Genomic DNA, 12,596 nt, shown 5'->3' with positions numbered 1-12,596 from the left:
CCTCAAAGAGATCTTTTCCCGTCTGTGTTATCCTGAAGATCATGTGCAGTCCACCATCCGCTTTTTCGTTGATTCAAAAGTTTCCGAGGAATCACGCACCCACGTTGATGAGAAGCGTGGGGACCCAATCAGAGTCGTGTTGCCCTTCAAGGACCAAAAATCTGCGAACGCCGTACGGAGACAACTTGCCGACCTAAGCCGTAAGATCAGTGCGGATATTACCCCTGTCTACACGAGCAAAAAGATCAAAGAAGAGATCCGGGTCCGTGAAGAGAAGCCACCCCTTGTAAGCCAACAGTGCGTTGTGTACCAATTCAAGTGTGACCTGTGCGACGCAGGTTATGTCGGATATACCTGCCGGCACCTTCACCAGCGCATTGAAGAGCACAAAGGGGCAACCATCGGCGACCATCTGAGAGAGAAACATGCATTGGAACCTAACAACATCGCAAAGAGTTTTAGAATTCTGAGAAAGTGCCAGAACAAGTTTGATTGTCTTGTTTTTGAAATGTTTTTTATAAAAGAACTGAAACCATCGCTAAACAAACAGTGTGACTCTATCCGCGCCAAATTATTTGTTTAGAACAGTTCTTGTAATTAATTATTTTTTGTCTATTGTTTTCTCTAGCTACCGTTCATTACTCCATATATTTTTAGCACTTTTTACACTTTTGTACATATTTTTATCACATTTCGGCGTTCGCTGCATTTTTATTCTAGTTTTTACATATTTATGCTAATTCTTAAAACTTTTATTCTCACTTGAAAATGACCTCCGAGGGGTCGAAACGTCGTGACTTTTTATCGTTAGTTTTTATTACAAAAAGTTATTGATAGTAATCAGGTTTTAACGATGCCAAGGAAAAAACGACCATTGAAGAAAGGAGAAGTTCCGAATTACGGCATTGATGTAGAGGATGAAGTTGAGGACATGGGTTTAGATGATCTATTTGAACAACCTGTTTTGCCACAGCAAGAAAAACAACTGGTGCCAATGCCACCAACATATGAACAATCTTTACAAGATATTATGGAAGGAAAGAAGGAGTTTTATGTTGATCCTCAGTACTTTCCTGAAGAACCAGAATTGCCACCAGAATATGATGACGACGATGATGAAGATATGGATAATGAGATATTGGATGATCTTGGCCTTCAAAATTATGATTCTGTTGAAAAGGTAATAAATCAACAAGAAATGACTCAACAAAAAAACAAAAAATATCTCAATAAGATTATCAATGAAGCTAAAACAAAAAGAAATCAGTTAAGGTTACAAATCTCATATCACAAAACAATATAAATCAGGAGAAATTTCAGATGCAGATAGGCAAATGCTAAACAAAAGAATAGACAATGCAAGAGCTACTTTAAATGAATACATAAAGCATTATGAAAGTAAAATCGAAACAATAAAAGGTTCTGGCAGGAAAAAACAAAAAGGTGGCAATGTTATATTTTTCAACAAACCGAAAGAACTTATAAAAAAATTAGATTATATTGTTGGTGAGATATTGGCAGGTAATACAAGCATTGACATGCGAAATATGGGTGTTTCTATATTGGACATGCTTTTAAAGATATCAACAATCAACAGATCACAATATGATAAATTATACAAACAATATTTCAAAATTTAATGTAACTTTATTATATAATGCAAAGAGAAATAGTACAGTCTCCTTATTCTGTAAAAAATCAATTTGGTAATAAACCAGAAGATTTTACTACAAATTTTACTAGACCTATAATTTTAGAAAACAATAAGCAATATGTCATTGGTCTGAATCGAGTTATTAACATGAGTTTCACATGGTTTAATGTAAATGCTCATTACAAAAATCAATTGATCAAATACAGTTCAGATAATGGTTCAACTTTTAAAAACATTACACTTCCAGCCGGTGTATGGAATTATACAGACTTTAATACATATATTAAAAATGTAATGAAAACTGGTGATACGTATCCGATAACTCTTGAATTCGATAATACAACATTTAGGGTCACGGTTACATTAGCTGAAAATTACCAACTTGATTTAAGAGCAAGTAATTTTAATGACCTAATCGGTTTTGACAAAAAGATATTGACAAGTGGAACACATATTGGGCCTAGATTGCCAAATCTCAGTCAAGACACAGACATACTCAATATTCATTGTGATTTAATGAACAAAAGTCTAGTTGACGGTAAAGATACCAACATCATTTATTCTTTTTTGACTAGTGTACTAACTCCAAGTTACTCCTTCACCCTCGAACCACGACGAGTTACATTTAATCCAGTTAATAAAACTACAATTTCATCAATCAGAATGTGGGTAACAGATGGAAAAAGAAGATTACTGAATCTAAATGGAGCGGATACAGCTTTTTCACTGATTATGAAAAGCATGGAATAATATAACATAAAAGTATAAATGAAACCGTATGAATTCAAGAGGTTTTATCATCCAAAACTTGGTAGATTTGTATATCAACACAAATGGTCTGGACTTATCGTTGATAATATTTTTAAACCGTTAAAGAGTGTGGCATCATCTGTTTTCAAGAAATTTGCTAAGCCAATAGCAAAGAAGGCATTAGAATCAGGGGTTTCCCATGCAGGTGATCATCTGGGTAAGGCGGTATCAGAGAAGTCAGGAGACCTAATAATGAAAAAATTGGCAAATTTGAGAAAAGGAGCTACAAGACAAAGGGCAATTGTTCCATCCTCACCCATTAAACAGCAAGATGAAAGTACTGATATGATCCTCAATAGATTGATATCAGGATCTGGAAGAAGGCGTAGAGTCTTCAAATAAATAACATGATAGCAAAATTATATAATATAATAGTATAAATGGCTTTTAGAACAAGTGAATTTTTACAAAGAAATGAGTTAGTGCGTTTCCAAGTTGATGATGTAATTAGAGCCCCAGCCAATGGTCAACATCAGGAGAAAAATGGATATACATTTACAATCAATGATCGATCGAGTTTTTACGATTGGTACAATGCTTATTTCGAGGTCCAGTTCCAGGTACAAAAATTGGCTGATGGTACAGCCTATGGTGCAGATCGTATAACAGTTATTAATGGGGCCCATAGTTTGATTTCTCATATGATGATTAAAAGCGCTGGTAAAATCGTATACGACACGGATAATCTTCATAAAGTTGTTTTTGTAAAAAACTTGCTAGAATACAGTGACGATTTTGGTCGCTCAGTAGCCAAGAATAGTCTTTGGTATTTAGATACAAGTCATCGTATAGCAAATGCCAATCAAAATACAGGATTTGAGGCTAGACGACTTTTAACAACCGGGAATTCAGATGTCAATGTTATCTTACCTCTTAATCGTATCAGTTTTTTTGAAGAGTTAGAGACTAAGATGCTGGTACCAATGCAGCTTGAATTTACTTTAAAGCTACCGGATGATAGAGAACTACTTCAAAAACTTGATGCAGTTGATAATGGAAGGGTTGTTCTTCGATTTCTACTCTGGGTTCCAAAATTGACACCAAAAGACAGTCTGTATGATAAGTTCATTGGTTCTTTTTTAAAACAGGATAAATGGACGTATCTCAGAGAAATGTATCAGATGTCAGGTCCCAGAAATGGTAGTGGATTCTTCCAGATCTCTTCTAGCATTGACAATGTTAAAGCAATTTTTGTATACCTACAACGAGCTAAAACAAGGAATTCGGTGTCAAATCCATATGAATTTGATACATTTAATATAAATGCCGATCGTGCAAATGGTAGTTATTTGACAACATGTAGATTGGAATATGGGAATGGAGTATTCTACCCAGAAACCGAATATGATTCTGAAAGTAAAGTAAGAATATTCAACGATTTAATGTCTTATGCAATAAGAAAATCAGATTACAACACCGGAACCCAGTTGAATATAGCTAATTATAATAGTTTATACTCACTAATCTATTTCGATATATCATATCAGGCAGAGAAAGTAACAAGAGATCCGGAACAGTTGATTTTTAGGTATAAACTAAATGCTAATAGTGCTGACGACAGTCCTTTCAGTGTACATGCTGTCGTTTTATATGAAGAAACAGTCGTCATTGACAAAATCGGAAATGAACTGGTTATAGTGTAAAGAAGTCGATGGCACCAACTATAGGATATTTCTTTTTTATATATGTTTTGTGAACCATGAATTTATATAACATATATTATATGACTGAACTTTTTGAAATTAATGTCAAATTGTCTGACAATCAAAAAAAGAATCTCAGTACCGCTTACCATAAAAGGGAAACAATTGTTCTAAGACTGACAAAGGACTCTCTGACAGGAAATGATACTTTACTTGTTCCAGCAATGGTAAAGAAGAGATTGCAAAAAAATAGAAAATTGAATACAGGAATGGATATTAAACTAGCTAAGACTAATATCAGAAAACAAGTCGGTGGAAGTCTTTTGAGTACCGTATTAACACTTGGAAGATCCTTCACACCAACAATTGCAAAAACGCTTGGACTAAGTGCTTTGGGAGGACTAGCGAGCGAAGGTGCTTCTCAATTGGTTAAAGCAATCTCTGGGAAAGTAGCACAGACTGGTGGTTTTCTCGTGCCACAAGACAAAATTAAAAAGCTGATAGAATATAAACATCTTTTATCGACGAAACAAAAACAGGATATATTAAATGCCCTTCAATCGGGTTCAGGTGTTCGTATAAAACCAACCAAAACACAATCAGGTGGATTTTTAGGCACTCTGTTAGCTAGCATCGGTATTCCACTAGCTATTGATGCTGTCAAAAAGTTAATGGGAGGGTCAGCTCCACAGGTTGGGTTACCACCTCCTTGGCCAAAACATGGTACAGGAGCGCCAAGAATTGGAATGCCTAAAGCACCTCCTCCTTTTTATAGTTTTCCACCATATGTCACAGGTAATGGTAAAAAAAAAAAGAACAACCAAAAAAAAAATCAGGAAAGGGACTACTATTGGGAAAAAACAGTCCATTCAATGGCATACCCATTTTGGGGCAATATTGTAAAACCAAAATTTTATAAAAACACACCTTTGAGTAACCATGATCTAATAAAATGGTGTAAATATTTTAATATACCAATCAATGATGTACTGTCAAGAGATGAAAATGTTCCACATAACCATAAACAGGCGTTATTTATCTACAATCTAGAACCAGCTTATATGAGTGGAAGTCACTGGGTAGCCACTTATGGGAAATATAAAGTGATCAATTATTTTGATAGTTTCGGTATGCCTCCGTTTCAAGAAATGGTTAATCATGCCAAAGAGAAAAATTTGACTTTGTTGCATCAAAATAATCAGATACAAAATATGTACACAACAACATGTGGGTACTTTTGTTTATACTTTTTAAATGAAATGAATAAAGGTAACTCATATTATGATTTATTGCAAGTATTCAACATAAATGATACAATGAAAAATGAGACATTTATCGAACATTATTTTAAAAATATCTAACTTATGTATAGAATGCGTTCTTATTGTGTTAAACAAAAGAAAGTAAGTGGTTGCATTGAGCCTTCAGGTTACAAAACAACTAAAAATGGTAGACTAATGTTTTATTGTACTTGTGTAGAATGCGGCATTAAAAAGACTAAATTTGTTAAAAAAGAGAAACAGGGAAACGGACTAGCCCGTCTCAAACGGGCGGGCTTTTAAGTGAAAGAATTTTGAAGGACAGTTTAAAAGGATTATATAATCTCGGTAAATATGGTGCTTCAAAGGCCATTAAATCAGATTTTGCTAAACAAAAAATAAAAGGTATGGCTAACAAATATATAGATCAAGCTTTGGATAGTATCACATCTGATTTATCAAAAAAATTAAACCCTCTTCATGGTGGTGCTGTAGACATTCACAAAGCTATTGGAAAACTACCAAAACCAAAAAAAGGGTGGACGCTTCCTGGCAACATTACACAGGCCCTTACAACCCCCTGGAAGATCAACTGAAATATAACCCAAAAACAGGTCAAATATTGGAAATATATGATATGCCCACTGGAAAAACTGATGCGATCGCAATGCAGCACGACGTTGATTATTCAGTATGTAAGGATGACAAAAAATGTAAAAACAAAGCAGACCGAAAAATGGTTAAAGCTTTGGATAACGTGCCATACAATGAAAGACAATGGGGGCATTGGTTGGCGAGAAATGCTATAGATGTGAAACAGAAGCTCGGACTGGGTCGAGTTCCAAAAAACGGAAAAAGCCATCGAGTGAAGAAAACTGGCAAGAAAAATTAGCAGATGAGTTACATAAACCCATAAAACGTAATTTTACTCGGTGGCGTGTAATCACAAATCGTATTGATGAAATATGGGCAAGTGATCTAGTTGAAATGCAAAAATTTAGCAAATGGAATAAAGGTTATCGGTATCTTCTTATGGTTATTGATGTTTTCAGTAAATACGGTTGGATTATACCATTGAAGGATAAGAAAGGTGAAAGTATTACAATAGCATTCAAATCGATATTCAAGGAAGGTAGAAGACCACAGTATCTATGGGTTGATAAGGGTAAAGAGTTCTATAACAAACACTTGAAGGACTTGTTAGACAAAAATGGGATACTTATGTATTCAACTGAAAATGAAGAGAAATCCTCAGTGGTTGAAAGGTGGAATAGAACAATTAAATCCAAAATGTGGAAACAGTTCACTGTTCAAGGTAATACAATGTATCTCCATATGCTACCCAAACTAGTAAAACAGTACAACAACACAAAACATTCAAGCATAAAGATGACACCTACTGAAGCCAGTAAAAAGAGCAATGAAGGAACTGTTTACTTTAATCTATATGGTGATATGGAGCCATTATCAGCTAAACCTAATTTTAAGGTTGGTGATAAGGTCAGAATATCTAAGTATAAACGGAATGTGTTCGACAAGGGTTATACACCAAATTGGACAGAAGAAGTGTTTACAGTTGATAAAATCCAATATACTAATCCAATAACATACAAAATAAAAGATCTCAGAGGTGAAGATATTCAAGGGAGTTTTTATCAACCTGAAATATTAAAAGCCAAGCAGGATGTTTTTTGTATTGACAAAGTCATTCGGAGGGATTATGAGAAGAAACAAGCTCTGGTAAAATGGAAGGGATACAGTGACGATTTCAATAGCTGGATACCATTAAAAGATATTAAAAATATATAAACGCATCTTTTTGTAAATCTATATAAAAATATATCTATAGTATTATTATATGGATAATAAAAATGTCAAAAGAGGTCGTGGACAACCGAGAGTTTTTACTGACGAGGAGAGAAAACAACATAAGACAACCTACATGCTCACAAAACCGTGGTATTGTGATATATGTAAAAATAATAAAAATTACACATTAGCTGGAAAATCCTGTCATTTAAAAACAAATAAGCATTGTACAAACGTGAGCAAAAAAATAAGACATATTCTCAATAAAAAACGGTAATGTGATACATGAAATAATAGAAGAAACTACACAAAACTAAACAAATCATTTTACAGTTCAAAGGATCTAGTAATCAGATTATTTGAATTCTCGACCATATTTAAACGCATCAATAAAAGGCTTAAAGAAATAATTATATATAGTCAATATATAGAAATGGAAAATCAAATTAAAAATTCAACTAAAAAAACAAAAAGCTATAGTCTTGTCTATTTTGGAGCAGGCTGGAATCTAAATTTCCTTGATGACCCAACATATAAAAAATTTAATCATTATATATTGATTGACGCTTTGCCCAAGTTGCAACATTATAACCCCGACCAAGAGGGCTATAAAAAGAGTAAAGATAAAAAATCATTGATAGCAACTATCAAAAAAGCAGCTGATAAATACGACCTGAAATTAAGCAGTGTTAGAGGAAATCTGTTGACGTTTAAAAAAAATGAAATAAAACTGGAATATTATATCAACACCACAGTTGAAGAAGCTTTGTCAAATCCAACCATCAAAAGAAAATTAAACAAGGTCATCTGGGTTCATGAAGAAGGTTTTTGGCCATATGCTAACGGTTTGAAGATTGGTGATTTACCAAATCTATTAGAATATCGTGCCAAAATACGTGATTTGGAATAAATTATTTTTATGTACATTGATTATATATGGAAGTAATTAATCAATTAAAAAATCATCTCAAAAACTTCACTGTTAAGGAGTTAAAAAAAGAAGTCCTAAATATCAAAAAAGGGTTTCAAGTCTCCAAATTAAAGCGTGCTGAAGTAGAAAAAGTCATACTAAAAAATCATCAACATTTTATGCACTTATTGAAAAAAAACAAGGTGAAGAAAATCAATCCATCCACGAAAAAAACTAAATACACTCAATAAACAACTCGAAATGTTATTAAATAAAGAAATTAATGATGAACAAATAAAAAAGTACATAAACCAAATTTTAGACAAACTAGACGAAAAAGCAGTTGATACAAAACATCCTGAATTTATTTATGAACGAGAGAGTGGTGTCACAATTCAAAAAGTCCAATCACGCTATATCATACCAAATGATTCCAGAGATGTACTATTGACTACAAAAGGCCGCAAACAGGTAGAAAATATGCTATATTTCATGCTAAAATAAACATATAAATATAGTTTAAAGGATTCATAACTGGATCATTTAAATCAATCATTTTTCAAACGCACATCTATAGACACTTAAAAGAAAAAATCTATAGTTATATATATAAATGAATAATAATATCTCACAATATAGTATGAATAAGAGAGATCTTAAAAAGCTCAGTAAATCTGAACTCATCAAATTGCTGTTGAAGCAAGAGAAGAAAAATACTAAATTTATAGTTGTGGATGACGCAAAACCAGTGCCAATTGCAGCACAAAGAACCAAAAAGCCAGCTGTTACGCCAAGAAAAAGTGTAAAAGAACTTGTTGACTATTTCGAGAGACAGAGACTGCCGGCTCCACCTTCTGAATGGTTAGAAGAAATAGAACAATTAAAACCAGTACCAGCACCAAGAACTAGAAAACCAGTGCCAGCACCGAGAACTAAGAGAGAGCAAACAGCAAAAGCATTAAAAGGCTACACAAAGTCTTATGAAATAGATATCAAAAACAACAAAGACCCATTAGTGCAACTAAACAACACAAGAAAGGCTGTTGCTAACCATATTGAAAACATATTAATATCAATGAAAGGGCTTAAGTTTGCTGAGACACTGATAGTCACATTTGAAAAGAAAATAGGTCGTGAAGACAACAGTCAACCCCAAACAATAACAAATGATACACAAATTGAATTAGCTTTATCTTTATCAAAACAAGAAATTCTAAATAAAATAGCTCAATGGATTTCAGAAGGAAGCGGTTGGACTGTTCAATCTGTTGACAATCATTATATTAATATAGTAAAATATGAACCAATGAAAGGATCTTCTTATATAAAACTACCAACAGAACTCAGAAACAGTGCAAAGGGATTGATCAACATGAAAAATGAGGATAATAAATGCTTCAGGTGGTGTCACATCAGGGTAAAATTTAAGAATCCAATCCCACCAACGCATCGGCTGACGCGTTGGCCGCTGTTTAAACTTATAACATATAAGATGCGTCGGTGGTGCGTTGGTGGTCAACTGTCAGTGGCGTGTCATGTTGGTCGACTTGCAAATTAACTCCCCGCTTTGGTAACTGACCCTTGCCAAAACATCGAGCAGACCTAGGTACTAGTGTTTCATTTTAAAAATGGCGGCTATTTGCCAATGGTGTTTTCGTCGTTCCTTCTGAAGTTGTATTTAGACCAACGTGTCGGTAGTGTTTCGACCAACGTGTCGGTAGTGTGTCGGCCAACGCGTTGGTAGTGTGTCGGCCAACGCGTTGGTAGTGTGTCGGTAGTGTGTTGGCCGATGTGTCGGTCGTGTGTTGGTGGTGTGTCGGCCGACGCGTGGGCCGACGTGTTGGCCGACACGTTGGTGGGATCGGATTCTTAAATTTTACCCACATCAGACATTTAAATCCTCAAGACAAATAGAGAATTTAAAAAGTTGATAAGCAATTCATTGAAAATTTTGATTATTCAGGAATTGAATTTCCAGTCACTACCAAACAGTACAACAAAATAGGAAAACAAAATGAGATCAACAGCAATGTTTTTGGTTATGAAGACAAACAACCATATCCAATTTATGTTTCAAAAGAAAAATATGAAGACCATATGAATTTATTATTAATCACAGAAAACAAAAACAATCACTATGTGTTAATAAAAGATTTCAACAAGTTCATGTACAATCAAACAAAACACAAAGAGAGGAAACATTTCTGCATGTATTGTCTTCAATGCTTCAGCTCTGAAAGAGTATTGACTAATAAAACTGTATACAAGTGAATGGGACACAAGCGATTAAAATGCCAACAAAAGACAACAAGATATTGAAATTCAATAATTATCATAAACAACTACAAGTACCATTTGTAATATATGCAGATTTTTAAGCCATCACAGAAAAAATACATGGATGTCAACCTAATGACAATAAATCATATACCGAAGCATACCAAAAGCATACAGACTGGCTACGTTACAAAGTTGTGTGTTGTTATGATGATAAATACTCGAAACCAGTACAAATTTACAGAGGTGGAAAAGCCGTTTACAAATTTATGGAAGCTATGTTGGAGGAAGTCAAATATTGTAAGAAGGTTATGAAAAAAACATTTCAATAAACCATTGAGAATGACTAAAGATGATGAAAAGAAATTTCAAAAAGCCAAAGAATGTCATATTTGTAATAAAAAATACAATCAAAATGATGTAAGAGTAAGAGATCACTGTCATATAACTGGCCAATACAGAGGATCCGCTCATCAAGATTGTAATCTTAACTTTCGAATAACTGACAAAATTCCAGTAATATTTCATAATCTACGTGGGTATGACTCGCATTTCATTATGCAAAATATCGGCGAAATAGTAAAAAAACACATATATACAAATAAGAAAGGTGATAAGTGTCAAATGAACATCAATGCAATTCCTAATAACATGGAGAAATACATGGCTTTCATGCTTGGCAATCATCTTACCTTCATTGATAGTTTCCAATTTATGAGCTCAAGTCTTGACAAACTTGTGAGTAACCTACCAAAAGAAGCATTAAAAATTATATACATCTAAAAAATGCAAAGGTAAAAAGGTTAATTTAATGTCCCAAAAAGGAGTTTATCCATACGACTTCATGGATAGCATTAATAAATTCGAAGAAAAATTACCACCAAAAGAAAACTTTTACAGCATATTAAATGATGAAAATATATCAGACAAAGATTATAAACATGCTCAAAATGTGTGGAATACATTTTCTATTAAAAATATGGGTGAGTACCATGACTTATATCTTGAATCCGACATCATTTTGTTAGCTGATGTATTCGAAAATTTCAGAAAAACATGTTTGCAGTATTACAAATTAGATCCTGCACATTATTTTACAAGCCCTGGTCTTAGTTGGGATGCTATGTTAAAGATGACTGACATTAAATTAGAACTTATGACTAATGTTGATATGTTTCAATTTATTGAAAAAGGAATGTGTGGTGGAATAAGCTACATTGCCAACCGGTATGGAAAAGCAAACAATAAATACATGAAAACATATGATGAGAAGGCGCCCTCAAAGTATATTATGTATTTAGACGCTAATAATCTGTATGGATGGGCAATGAGTCAATATTTACCAACCGGTAGTTTCAAATGGATGACAGAAAAACAGATAGGCAATATAGACTTAGGCAAGTATAAAGAAGACAGCAAGAAAGGTTTAATACTAAAAGTAGACCTAGCATATCCAGAAGAACTACATGATTTGCATAATGACTACCCAATAGCACCAGAAAAGGTTAAAGTAGGTGGAAACATGATATCAGAATATTGCAAAAACATCGAGAAAAAATATAAAATATCAACTGGTTTAGTTCATAAATTAATACCAACATTAAGCAATAAAGAAAAATACGTACTCCATTATAGGAACCTACAATTGTACACTGATCTTGGTTTGAAAATAACTAAAGTCCATCAAGTACTAGAGTTCAATCAGTCCGCATGGTTGAAGCAATATATTGACTTTAACACTGAGAAAAGAACTAATGCCAAAAACGCTTTTGAGAAAGATTTCTTCAAACTTATTAATAACGCTGTTTATGGTAAATGCTGCGAAAATCTACGTAAGCGTATTGATGTTAGACTCGTCACGAATGAAAAGAAACTATTAAAAATGGCTGCTAAACCAACTTATGTAAGCAGTAAGATATTCAATGAAAATCTAGTGGCAGTGCATAAGATTAAAGAAACACTAACCTTAAACAGGCCGGTATATGTGGGTATGTGTATCCTAGATCTTAGTAAAACACTAATGTATGATTTTCATTATAATTATATCAAACAAAAATACGACAGCAAAGCAAAATTATTATTCACAGACACAGACTCGCTGACTTATGAAATCGAAACTAATGATGTGTATCAAGACTTTTGGGATGATAAAGATAGATTCGATAACAGTGATTATTCACAAGATTCACAATATTTCGACAGGACAAATAAGAAAGTAATCGGTAAATTCAAAG

At 33.6% G+C, this 12,596-nt stretch overlaps 1 protein-coding gene across 1 annotated transcript in view; it reads left to right on the top strand.

The window, feature by feature from the left end:
* The first annotated feature begins 11,173 nt into the window (after nucleotides 1-11,173).
* The window catches only part of LOC138055331 (uncharacterized), a 1,497-nt gene continuing 74 nt past the window's right edge, over nucleotides 11,174-12,596 (top strand). Inside the window, exon 1 of the mRNA XM_068901297.1 lies at nucleotides 11,174-12,596. This exon is cut by the window's right edge and continues 74 nt beyond it. Within this exon, the coding sequence (XP_068757398.1) occupies nucleotides 11,174-12,596 (1,423 nt within the window).

The sequence above is a fragment of the Montipora capricornis genome, chromosome 7 (genome assembly GCF_036669925.1).
Source record: "Montipora capricornis isolate CH-2021 chromosome 7, ASM3666992v2, whole genome shotgun sequence".
In the NCBI taxonomy this organism is placed as follows: Eukaryota; Metazoa; Cnidaria; class Anthozoa; order Scleractinia; family Acroporidae; genus Montipora; species Montipora capricornis.
This window is presented reverse-complemented; position numbering and strand designations above follow the sequence as displayed.